At 51.7% G+C, this 13333-nt stretch overlaps 1 protein-coding gene across 1 annotated transcript in view; it reads right to left on the reverse strand.

The window, feature by feature from the left end:
* Nucleotides 1-7824: 7824 nt before the first annotated feature.
* Nucleotides 7825-13333, reverse strand: part of LMX1A (LIM homeobox transcription factor 1 alpha) — a 42273-nt gene continuing 36764 nt past the window's right edge. The window contains exons 4-8 of the mRNA XM_027694819.1: nt 8939-9108; nt 8709-8786; nt 8529-8598; nt 8230-8400; nt 7825-8017 (exon numbers count right to left, since the gene is read on the reverse strand). Of these exons, the coding sequence (XP_027550620.1) occupies nt 7857-8017; nt 8230-8400; nt 8529-8598; nt 8709-8786; nt 8939-9108 (650 nt within the window). The 3' untranslated portion in view covers nt 7825-7856. The remainder of the gene's footprint in view (nt 8018-8229; nt 8401-8528; nt 8599-8708; nt 8787-8938; nt 9109-13333) is intronic.

Genomic DNA, 13333 nt, shown 5'->3' on the forward strand with positions numbered 1-13333 from the left:
TGCCAGTGAGAGCCTCCAGAGGTTTTTTCAGCCTCATGTTCACTAGAACTTGCTGCTGAAAGAGGGGTGGGGAGCCAGACCTTTAGCTAGAAAAAAGAGTAAAGGATTTTATCACCCTGCCAAGACACTAGACACCTGGATCAGAGGCCAATAAATCCAATAAATAACAGCATGTTCAGTACAGAGCCAATAGAGAAGAATGAGCCAGTAGCAGTAACACATCTCCTCCACACTCCAGCACACCACATATAATCATGGGTCTCAGGTCAGGTGAGCAAAACTCATGGGGTTCCTCAGGCAGAGAAACCAGAAGGACTCAGTAGCAGCCCAGCTACTGGGAAGCCTGGCCTCCCATGGCTTTGTGCATCCCTTTGGTAGGCAGCCATAACCCCCTCCTCACACCTCAGCTGCAGGTGTGACACGGCAACAGGGCTTGCCAATGGAATTCCTGAAGTTCAGCAAGGGACATGCTCCCACTGAAGTCTCCCCATGGAGGGGGAGAGAACAAGAGGACAGATTTATAAATCTCTTCAGCATTTCTTTATGCAAGATCCACATAAACCTACTTTTTAAGACCCATCAAAATTGGCTGAAATTAGGTAACATTCCTCAAAATTATTTTGGCAAGGAGGTGACAGGCCAGGCAATTGCATAAGTCTTGTCTGACCAGAAAATCAGGGGAAAAACATTTGCCAAGGAAAAGAAGAGCCACCACCAGTCCTGCTGGGAATGCAGAGAGGGACCCATAAGAGCAGCTAAAAAGGAAGTACATGTCCTGGGCACCACACCTGTGGTAAAGCACAAACTCAACACAGCATTACACATGCCAGCAGGAGCAGGTAGATGCAGACCAAGTAATCCACTAAAAAGCCCTTGCATGCTCACTGACTTCTTCCTTAGGAAGCACCTTGAAACAATCCTGGAGGAATTCACAAACTGGCATTGTCATTTTTTTTTCCAAGCCCCGCTTCCCCTCAGCACATTGTCATCGTCTTCCCCAGGAGCAGAGTTGCTCCCAAGTAACCAGATCCCCCCCAGCCACAAAGCTCCTACTGTACTCTCACGATGCTATCAGGAGGGGCTGGCCGGGTGCACGCGGTCAGGCAGCACCTAAGCTCGGGTGGCCCAGGGCTGGGGGATGAAACAAGACTCTTCCTCCTCCTCCAGCACACCACAGCTTTGAGGCCATCACGGGGAGCACTGAAAATGAAGCATCTCCTCTGCTTATTCATAATTCATGGGGAAGCTCCAGCCCTGGCTAAGACACTCTCCACCAGGAGCTTCTGTCAATCCCTTCACGAAAACCAGCACTGCTGCAAACATTTGTTAGCTCCTCACGAGCTCCTGGCTGGAGGTGAGCTGGCCATATCAACAGCTGATTTTTATTTCTAGGAAAGGAAAAAGTAAACGAGTCAGGGAAACAGCTGTTAGACTGCAGGAATAATCAATTAGGAGGCAATTTCATCATCTTGAATAAGCTTGCTTGCACTTAAGAGCTTTCTGAAGGAGGTGATTAGCCTCTAATTTATGGGAACTGTAAAGCCCGGGAAAGAGGCAGAGCAGCTCAGTTTGTACAACCATTTCTGGGGCATGGCATAGGTCCCACCACTGCTGCCCCACTTGTTGAGGATGGCACCTGCCTTTGGGCCTCCTTATGGGTCTAACTCCTTGCCAAAGACTCACTGGTATTTTTCTCTGGATTTAGTGTCCCTTCCCCATCTCACACTCCCAGGTAACCCATCCTGACATGGGAAAGCCTCTGGACAAACACCAGCCATGCTGTTCCCCTTCCCTGCCACCATCTGCAGATGCCTGGCCATGATCAGCCAGCCGGTGCTAAGAATTGGCCCCATTTCTCATAGCTTAAGTTTGAGGATCAAAACAGGCTTTCAGATGGTTCACAGTGCCTCTGTTCAGGCCTCCTGGTCACCCGCAGTGGGGTTGCTCTGTTTGTTCTACCAGGAAGTGGCTGCCTCATCTTCCCCAACCACCCTGGTCCCAGCTAAATTACCCTTTTTAAGATAAGATGCTCTGCCACATTTGCTACTGTCCTGTAACCACTGTGTCTTGCCTCAGCTTCCCATCATGTCTCCAGCTCTGACACCCCAGCCTTTGCTGAAGAGCTGCCTGAAAAAGCAGTCTTTGCCTCATGGGATGAGGCTTCATGTGCCCTGGCCCCCAGGTCTTCTGCTGAGATGTCACCACTCCTTCCTCACCCCTCCGCCTACTCCAGGAGGAGACAGAGCAGCCAACAGTCAGTTATAGCTTCTGGCAAGTTCCAGCTAATCCTTTTGGAAGAGTTTCACCAGTCTCCTCTTCCCAAACTCCTCAGAGGCTCTCTGGTTACTTCCCAAATACCTACACACACTCAGCTGCAGAGCCAAACCCTCCAACCCTGGGACACCAGTGTGAGGTTGTCAGGACAACATAACCAGCCACCCAAGGCACAGGTGTTACGCTGCATCTCTAGTTCCATGATCTCATGCTGTATTTTCCATGCAGCCCCTGCCTCGTTGAGCAAATGGGTGGTTGCTCAGTGTTTCCCATCTCCTCCTCGCTCTCTCATGCACAGCCTCAGGGCTCTCTGTGCTTGCATGTTATTTTGATTTTGTGTTGAGCACAGACTTGTTTCCTCGCAGATGCTCTTGGGAATGGGTAGAAAAGCCTAAGGCTTTATGGATACCTCCCTTCACAGCCCCTCCTCTCCAAAGCAGATATTATTGCATCTGTACCGCAAGAAACAGAGAGGAGAGCCAGAGCTGCTGGGGGCCAGCCAGTTTGAGAGCACGGACCTGAGATGCCAAAGCTCAGCACTCCAGAGCACTAATCCTGCCTGGGTTCTCTATGAGCCCTAAATAAGATTGGTCCGGAGCAGGTCATCAGCTCTTCACCCCACTTGAAGCCATCAAACTGATAGGACCCTTGGGCAGTGCCTGCTGGGGTTCACTACCAGCTCCCCATCTCTGTGCCACAGCACTGGCCTGCCTCCTGCCATGGGATTTACTCTGCCCCAAGACCGTGATTCAACCCACCAAGCATCCCTCTGAATGAGCCCCCTGTTCTCAGGGTCATCACAGGAGAAATCTGATCTCCCCTCTGAAGCAGCAGCTCAGAGGGCCCGAGGCGGTGGGAATCTGCTGTTCTTCACCGAAAGTGCTGTCGGTATTTGATCACTTGGAGTGTTTTGACATGGTTTGCAGTTGGATACGCTCGTCCTCAGCCTGTGAACTTATGCATGTCAATCAGGCAAGCACATGTCAGCCTCCACATCAGTGTCTAGGAGGTCTACAGCTGACAAGATAACCTTTTCATGACCAACACGTTGCTACTCCAAGGAATGGAGACAAGAATTCGGTCTGATCTCCAACAAGATAGGAGGCTATTATGCACCTTTTTACACCCTTTTCTTGCCTTTCCATTGCAAGTCTTCACCACTTTATAAAGAGGTTTTGGTTTGTTTGGGGGTTTTTGTTTGTTTTGCTTTGTTTTTTTTTTTTTAAATGAACTTTCCACGCAGATGACCAGCAGTGGAAGAAAAGACTTAGCAAACTCAAGTCACAGATTTGGACAGCTGGTGTTACCTGGGATCTTGCTCACAGACCTACCATAAAGCCAAGACACTTGTCCTCGGTGGTTTGAGCCCTATCATGTGTCAGAAGACAAAGGTTTTCTAATGATAGGTGATTTTTAGTGCCCAGAAAAGCATCAGTGTAGGTATCAAACATCTGGCAAATTATTTCACTCTGGAAAAGTGATAGGAGCAACCAAAGCTTTGGCATTTTCCCACCAAAAAAACTACCCAGGATTTGTCACCTCCCATGTCCAGTTCCAAGGAAAGAGCCTGCCTGTGGCTTCCCTGGGATGCCCCCTCCACCTTCTATGTGCAGAAAGATGATCCACTGACATGGGCACATGAGAAACTCTCCTGCAGGTTCTCCTCACATAGGAGGGCCAGCTCACATCCCACCAGAAAGCAGTCCCCAAACACCCCATGCAGCAGAGACTGGGGAGATGGCCATGACCTGGGGGTCACACATGGGTCTCCTCGCTGCCCCAGGACCTTTGTTAGGTTTGGGGATTCCTCATGCCCACACTGCAGCTGGCAGGAGCCAGCACAGCTCCACTGATTTCAGCTACATGCTGAGCCAGGCCATTTGGAGCAAGGCAAGGATCCAACCCTTCATCTGGAGGTGGTTTTCCTAGACAGCAAGGTCACATCCTTCTAGGAAGGTCACTTGCTCCAGCTCCTATGTCTGTGCACTACAAGTCTCCAACAAATACCAGAAAATACCATCAAGATTCAAATATCCAGATGCAACCCCAGCCAGCATTGCCCAGTACCATTTTGATTTTCACTCCAGACTGCATCTGCCACAAGCTCCTGTACAGACCATTCACAGAGAGCAAGTTAATTAACATAATATCACTCAGAGCTGGCTGCCTATCAGTATCATCTAATCAGTGTCCTCAACTGACAACTAATCTCTGACTTGATCTTTCCTTGGCCACCGAGCAACGCCTGAACAGAAGGAGCTTTGTTTTGAGTCACTAGAGACACAAAGGTCAGCTCCAAGCCCGTTCCTGGCATTGCCCTTGCCTTGGAGAGCAAGGTAGAACCTGTTTTCATGTCAGACCTTGTTCTTTTCTTCCTGGCTTTGACAAGAAGGTATCATTTGTCCTAGGGAGTCACTCCTCGGGCTGAGAGTGGGCTCAGACATGGAGCACAGTATGGCAAAGCAGCACCATGAAAGAACAGCCCAGGGGGGCAAACCAAGGGACACCTGACAACCCACCCAGCCTGACAAAAGTCATCTGCCATGCAGTGACTCCACCACCTGCAGAAGATAAGGCCCAGCCAGTTTTGCTTTGGCAGGATCCATCCACACTGTGAAATAAGGCACAAGAGAATATGAAATCCAGATGACAGGAGGACCCACATCTGCTACTGCATGGCACAATTGTAAACTGGGCTCATGTTTGGGCTGTGTCAAGCACACGAGCCAACTTCCAAAAAGAGAACAGGTTTAAAAACATGAGTTATGCTGATTTTACTAGTCAAAGATCTGCCCTCATCCACAATACTGATCCTTTCCCAGAATTATATACTATATATAATAATTTTATACATATACACACACATTTACCTTGAGAAACTGCTATTATAGCGTCATTACATTTTCACAAGATTTTGAAAGCAGGCAAACAGTCTGTAAGACATGGGTTTTGTGGGGGTTTTAATTTGGGGGAAGCAATTTGGTAAGTGTAAATTGGTAGTTAGGCTGATGGAAAGCCAGACTGACGTACTTAAGCATTTTTCAAACAGGAGATAGCTGTGGGTAGGGAAGACACACCTTTTACCTTTAAAAGAAAAAAAAAACCCACACTGATTTAAATAATGTTTTAAGAAGTATTCAACTGAGGAGAATTTTTAAGGCAATTTTAACATCTACTTTTATATTGCAGGCCTGGGTGGTGTTTACCCAGCCATTGCCTACAGCTGGATCCCTATATGCCACCTCTCCCAGATCTGCCCCCTTTCTTACACACCTGATGTGTGTAAGCACATCTCCACCTCCAGTCCCCAGCGACTGTGAGCCTCACCCCAGCCCAGATCCCCTCTGCTCCAATAGCACCAGCCAAGTATTTCTCCAATACCACCGAGTCCAGTGGTAGAGAAGCCTCAAGCCATAATTTCCCCAACCTGCCCACCACAAGTCCAACCCTTTTCCCTGCTGCTGCCCTGAAATAGAGCAAAACCCCAAATCAACCCAGGAAATCCAGGCTGCTCCTAGGCTGCTCTTCATTTTACAACTTGTAAAATAAAAATCACAAGATGTCTTCATACAGTCACACCATTTTAAATTTTTTTTTTCTGCATTTTGGACTTGGGAAACACAGCACGAGCAGCAGGGCAGTGACTGATGAAGGGCAGTAAGGAAAACACCTTGTTTTGAACATCTCAGAAAATGAGCTATGAATTCCCATCCTCATTTGGTGGCATCAGCACATATTTATGTAACCTATCCATGTCAGGGAGCTGTGATGAGAGAGCAACTTGCATTGGGAAACACCCACCCATACCTTTTAGGCAGTCCTACCATGGAGCATGGAGTTGCTCACGGTACTGCCACGAGGCGCCGGGGTTCATAGTGATTCTCCACCCATCAGGTGAAGGGGACACAGCACACAAGAAAAGACCAGGCTTTTTTTTTTTTTTTTTTTTTTTTTAACCAGAGATTTTTTATGTTTTTAATTTCAACTTGGTACGTGATTTCTGACAGTGTGTCAGCATCTCCCGCCGGGTCAGCCATCTCCAGACCCCGCTACATTCAGTGTCAGATCGTACAGGGGTGATGAGCCAGTGTTTTGAGCCTCACAGTCACTTGCATGTCTGTACGGGTCGTCACTTACATCGTTTGTGAACAGCAGCACAAAAGGACACAACGCATGAAAACGAGAGTGGGGATGAGGTGAGGGCCAGAAGAAGCCTTGACCCCTAAGGAGAACTTTCCCCAGGTCCCCACAGCTCCAGCAGGGATGAACCTGAGCACAGGGTGGGAAAGGCAGGGCTCTTTCTCTTTTCTCCTTCACCCGGGGGGTGGTGATATGGGCTGCAGTGTTTTCCAGCGCCAGGACAGCAGCTCACACTGGTCTAGCACCCATATCTGGGAGCACAGGATGGAGTCGCTGGTGGAGGCAGGCTTGGCCCCGCTGCGGGTAGGAGGAGGTGATGTAGAGAAGCTCGGCTGAGCCCCGATGGGCTGTGATGTCCACCAGCTCCAGCAGCGTTGTCCACCCCACACTGACCTCCCAGGCACGTCCAGCAGTGGAGACAGGACCTGGCCACCACGTTGTCCCCATCAATCTGCTGGCGAAAGAGCAGGTTTCTGGAGCCAGCTCTGCTTTGTGTTTCAACTGCACCTCAAAAGCAGTGGGGCCACCTGAGAACACCAAAAATAACCAACCCCAAAACCCAAACCTATCTCCTGAAATGAACCCATGTTCCTTCCCTGCCACTGGGCTTTTGCAACCTAAACATAACGTTTATAAAAAGTAAATTATTTCCTCTTATAACTTAAGTGCATTGAGTCTTTCCTTAAATATGGTTCACGCTGAAAATAAAGTTACTTTTGCTGTACAGTAAATTTCTGATAGACTTAGAAATAAACTTTGTTGATACAATCTGGCAGGTGTGGCCATGTGGTACAACACTCACAGCCACACGGCTCTGCACACACGCATGTGCGTGCCCACACACACACACATACACACACACAGCCCCTTCCTCAGGGACAATGTTAGGGGTTTCTAGCTTTCTATATTCACATGGGAACATCTATCTTAAAAGTCCCTATGTTTAAGCAGCGAGAGCTCAAACCGGTTGAGGAAACACAGGGGAAAAAAAAAAACCTGCAGCAACATTTTCCCTCATGTTTCCCCAAAGCATTGTCAGCTTTTCAAATTTCAAAGCCCAGCTGATCCTGCGGGCTCTCTCCATGAAGATCAGCAGTTTGCTCTTTCCGAAGGTGGTATGGAGGGGACATGGCACTGGGATGCTCCTACGGGACACTCCCCTTCCCCCTGCCGAAACGAGAAATTTGTTCCCCCATTTGAAATTTGAAAATCCACCAGCCAGCTGCAAAAACCACTCCTGTCCCTAATCCTAGGCTCCTAAGAGAAACATGAAACTATGCAACCCATAACTTAACTCGCTCCTTGGGAATCCCAAGCTAAAACATATTTGACAGCATCCCAGCAGCTTTGCTTCTCCCTCCCTTCCAACCCCGAGGGCTCTGCAGCCCCTTTTGGGGCAGCACAGCAGTGGCAACTGCCCCATGCCAGGGACCACGCTGCACTCAGGAAGTGAAGTAGGAGTTCTGCATGGAGTAGAGGTGGTCGATGGGGTTTCCCACTCGTGCCTGGAGTGGCCCCGCGTCCGCCGTGGCGAGGAAGCAGTCACCCAGGTTGCTCAGTGAGGTATCATCGCTATCCAAGTCGTGGAAGAGGGGCTCGGCACCTTGGGAAGCAGGGAAGGAGCAGAAGGGCTTCAGAGCCTGCTTTCTCCTCCGGCACCTTGGCAGTGCCTGGTACCCCCAGCTTTTGTAGAGTAAGGTATTTTTAGGGGTGAGGGGACCACCAGAAATCGCTGCATCCCCCCACACATGCCCCCATCACAGCTCAGCATCTCTCTGAGGTAGAGAAGACAAAAGGCAAATCCTGGAGCCCTACCGTAGGGATGCATGTGGTCTCCAGGCATTTGTGGTGGGGTGAGCCCTTGCCGGAAAGGGTCGGAGCCGTAGACGCCTTGCTCCATGCCCAGCAGCTGCTGGGGCGGGGGCAGAGTGGTGTAAGGGTTCAGCATCCCCTCCAGCCCTGTGCTGCCGCCGCCGTTTGTCTGGCCTGGAAGATAAGATCGAGTCATCAGCACAGTCAGGCTGCTGCTTTTTGGGTGGCCCAACAACACCGGGAAGCCTGGAGATGGCTGGGAAACAGGGAGACCCCAAGCGTGGGGAGAGCTTGGGGGGTACCTGAGCTCAGGCGCTGTGTGTTTTGCTGATCCTGCTGCTGCTGCTGCTGCCTCCTGGCGAGCTTCTTCATCTGACCAGGAAGAAGGGGGAAAAAAGGGAATGGAGTCATCCCCTGGCCAAAGCCAGGAGGGAGGGAGCCCCATCAACAGCCACTGCTGGGGGCTTACCCCTTGTACCCACCTTTGCTCGCTGGTTCTGGAACCAGACCTGCACCACCCGGACACTCAGCCCTGTCTCTGCTGCCAGCGTCTCCCGCACCTGGGAGAGAAGAACAACAGCGGCGCCTCAGCCCACTCAGCTTTTCAGGGGGACTTTAGGAGGTGGTAGAGCACTCAGGACAAGTCCTTGCCCAGCATCCAGGACATCCATGAGGGCTGGAGGCAGCTGGGCACGGGCCCTTCTCCCCATACCTTCCTGCAGGGCTTGGATGAGACCTCAAAGGACGCCTTGAACGCCCTCCGCTGCTGCGTGGTCAGGATTGTCCGGGGCCGCTTGGGCCGTTTGTGATCCTTCCCATCCTCAGTGCCCTTCCCCGAGGCTTGGCCCAGTTTGCAGATGCTGTCCTCATCGTCACTTTTGCCTAAAGGGGGGGAAAAAAAGGAGGTCCTTAAAAGACAACGGGCCACACACACCATTTCCAGTGTGTCCAAAATAATCTGGGAGATTTAAAACAAGCTGGTGTTGGTGGAGATCTTCTTGTGAATGTGTATGAGAAGCTGAGGTTTGGGGCTGGCTGCCCTATGGCAGCTCGCAGAAGGGAGAGCTGCTGTCACTTGTAGTTTGTGGTTGCTCAGCCAGCAGATGGGCTTGTGGGTTCTTCTTTTCCCCAACAGTCTGAGCAGCTGCCTTGTGAAACCCTGGGACAGTTGATTTTCCCTCCATCAGACCCAAACCCCTGACTGCTCCTCAGGAATTTCCAGCCAGGCCACAGCTGGGGGCATATCTGGACAGAGACACAGAGGTCACATCCACGTGAGGGGACAGCAGACATCGAGGACCACTGTGCCCCTGGGGCTGTCCCCCAGCCCAGCTGGTGACAGACATCAGGTCCCACGGCCTGGGCAGCCCAGGCTGGGGAAGGTCAGGGTGCTGGGTGAGCAGGCATGCTCAGAGGGGGCAACATGTTAAATACCTCACAGACCCCTCCTGCTTTGCTCTACCCTGGAGGACAACTACATTTAGAGCACAGACCTTTAATCACACTTCTAAAGGACACCTTCTGGCCTACATTTCCCCCTTTTTGTGGAGTTTTAAATCTCCCTAGACAGAAGCCCAGGGTCCTTCAGGCTTCACCCCTCAGGTACTCGCTGTGATGTGCTGCTCCACTGCATTCCCAGGCACTGAGGTATCTCCCTGCTGCTCTCCACCACTCAGGCCCATGGAGCCTTCGGGAAAGATCTGCTCCAGGAAAGTGGACAGCACTGCCCTGCCTCTTCCCAGCCCTCCTCGTTTACTGCATTGCCACTGTGCTGATGACCTCCCTTGTTCAGCTGGTGTGGGAGGGCTGTAACACAAGTTAGATAGCACAAGTCCTTTCCTCTCACTAGCTATAAATCACTTAGAGCCTTTTCCAGAAAGTTCCTGCACTATTCATTTGGGAATCGATAATGGAGCTGAGGTGCTGGTTTGATACAGATACAGGTTGCAAGGCTGTGCTTGGCCCAACTCCATCCCGGGGCTACCATGGCTCTGGGAATGCACCAGGGAACGTGAGCCTGGCTCAGAGTAATTCATGGTGAAAACAGGCCAGGTCAAACCCTATGGCAAGAGCTAATCATGGATCATACACCAGAAAAGTATAAATCCAGTGGCAGCCCAGTTGGGAATGGGGAAAGATGGGAGAACATTTCCAGGGTGAGGGGTTGCAATGACCCCAGTGGAGCAGCAAGGATGCTCTCAGGTACCAATTCTCTCTCCCCTCTACACCAGTGGGCTCTCTCCTGGGCTCACCAGTCAATACAGAGACATTCCCCATGGCGAGGGTTGGGAAGGATGGGACAGGGAGCACTCTTCATGCTGGCAGTCCCCAGACAGATGGGACCTGGGTGCTGGCCCCTGCAAACCAGGGCCTTGCTGCTGCTCAAGCTCCCTGCTCACTCATGACACATCCATGGCATGCCCACAGCAGCAGGAAAGACAAACTTCTGTTTTCTTGCATGTCCCAACACCAGGGATGTAGCACTGCAGCAGGTCTGAGAGCTCCAGCACTGGGGAGGCCCAGGGTGTGGAGTCTCTGATGGCTAATAGGGCTGAGCAGTGGCTGATCTCTGCTCCACTGGGCTGCCTGCCTTCCTGAAACCTGAAGAGGCTTAATTTTGACGGAAAGGTAGAGATTTTTACACATAATGCGAGGAGCAATGTCAACTGGTGCCTGAACCCATTGGCACCCTAGCACGAGGTGAGCACCCCACTCCCCTCCAGCCTGGGAGGGGCAGAACCCAGCATGGCAAAGCCACAGGCTCATGGACTCTATCAAGTCCATGATGCTCAAAACCCACTCCAAGGGGGAAAACACGCTCAGAGCAGCCCCTCTGAGCCCTCCCCCCGCCAACACCTGCTCCCCAAATCCCTCCAAGTGTCAAAGGGAAAGAAGGAAAAGTGAAGCCGGATTTGGCGGGGTATTACTTTTAATTAACTCTCCCTTTCAAGCCTTTCCCCACTGAGGAGGGGGGAGAAATTAATGAGTGTCTAGGGCTGCCCCTGACGTCACCTGGGAAGGGGCCGGGGCGACGGATATTGTGCGGCGTGCCCTCGGTCCGACCCGCCGAGCCCACATCCCGCCGCCGGGGCCAGGACATTCCTCGCTCAGGAGGATTTAGGGAGAGGAGAAACGTTAGGACGCTTTTAATTGGAAAGCAGGGTCCTCTTTCAGAGGGGCTTGTTTACTCAGGCTGGGCGGCGGAGGCTCGGGGGAGGCAGTAATTGAAGCGAGGGTTTGGGAGATTACAGACAACATATGGCTCGCTTTTTATCTGTGCTTTCTCATAAAGTGGCCCTTGGTGCGCGGCGGCCGCGGGGAGGGAGGGTGGGGGGCTTCAAAGCAGCGAGGGGGGGACAGGGAAGAGGCTGGACAAGCACATCGCTGCTGGTGAAGGGCATCTGAGACTGGGTCCGGAGTGGGGACACCCCTCTGCATCCCCCGGCATGGCAACGGGTTCCCCAGGGGAGGATGCAGCAGGAAAGGGAGAAGCCACACCCCACTGACCATCCACGTGGGATGTGTACCTGGGCTGCCCCACACCGTGCCACTGTCCCCAGAGCCATGCGAGACAAACTGCTGGTGCCCACCAAAAGCAGGCAGGGATGGTGGGGGGGCTAAGCTATGGGGTCTGCGGGGAGATGGGAAGGGCCGGGACCCCCCAGTCAGAGGCTGCCAGGGGATGTCAGGGGCTTCGGGTTGGGTTTCTGACCAGCCAAGGGGTTGCCATGCCCTTTTGACTCCCACACTGGCCCTTCGCATCCCTTAGGCCTCAGCTGGAGTTTCTACTGAAATAAGTATTTCCCCTGGAGGATTTTGCTAAGTCAAAGCTCTTGGTTTGGCCGGAGCCCCTGGCAGCAGGGCTGAACCACAGGCCAATGAGTCGCTGGGGAGGAACAGCTCCCCAACCTTTCCCAAACTGCCCTTTTCCCCCACTAGGAACAAACCCAAACCATTGTGACCAATTTACTTACTCTCGTGCATGACATCTCCTCATTGGTTCCTATTTTAACTGAAAGAGTTTGTACATCCCAGAGGAAAAAATAATAATTCTTCAATCAGTTAAGGACTTTCCCAGGGATAAGCATGCTGGATCCTCCTGCACTCCTGCCTCTCCAGCTCCTCCAGCACTGGACCATCACTCACCAGCTTTCCCCAGCCACCTCCTCCCATGGCCTCACTCTATTTTTTAAATATCATCACTGTTATTTGGGGGGAGGATACTTTTTCTCCTGAGCAAGCGGGTTGCAGAGCTCGGACAGAACCCACACAGGCAGTGCTGCAAAGCAGCCAGGCTCTCACTGCAGAGGAGCACAATATTACAGAGAAATATGGGCTTTGGGAAATTTTTGCTCCAGATCTACCAAAACCATCCCTGTCCCTTCACACACCTTCTCCCAGCTACAGCATTCCAGTGCCTGGCAGAGAGCACCAGGCTTTGTTGTGTCTATGCTTCTCACCTTAACACCACACTCCTAATCTTGATTTCTGCATTTTAAATTCCAGTGGTTTGCTTTAGAAGGGAAAAGACAGCCCCCTGCCAGTTGCTGGCAGCCCCTTCCAGAGCATGGTATTTTAAAGGTAAATCCTTCCCTCTGCAAAGCAGATTTTTCCCAAGTGAGAGTTTTTAAGAGGAGCTGAGAGAACCAGGCACAGGGCTTGCCACCCTGGCGAGGAGCAGTGCTCTGTGGGGACAGCATTAACACGAGCATTTCTGCTAGCAGATCATTTCCACCCCCCTGGTCCCCAGTGCTGGGCTTTCTTACTAAATTTGTCTTCCTGGGAAACATTTGGATTTGATTTGCACTGACTGTGGATACATATTTCAATGTTGATCTGATGCTCTGGGCAACCTAAGCCGGCTGTGTCACCTTGGCTGGAGCAGGATGTCAGCCCCCTGCCCACCTCCAGCTGTGGTGTCACCTCTCCTGGAGTCCCCCTTGGCTCTGCAATGTTCCCACAGTGTCACTATGCTGGCTTAGCAGGCTGGTTCTGGCCATCACCTGCCTGGGAAGCTGCTGGGGACACAAGATTTGCAGTTTCCCTGCTGCCAGCTCATATTTTAGCTCTGTGCCTCAGTTTCCCCTTGTTATTAAAAAGGGCGAGT

The sequence above is a fragment of the Neopelma chrysocephalum genome, unplaced genomic scaffold, assembly GCF_003984885.1.
Source record: "Neopelma chrysocephalum unplaced genomic scaffold, ASM398488v2 Primary Assembly neopelma1_98, whole genome shotgun sequence".
Classification (NCBI taxonomy): Eukaryota; Metazoa; Chordata; class Aves; order Passeriformes; family Pipridae; genus Neopelma; species Neopelma chrysocephalum.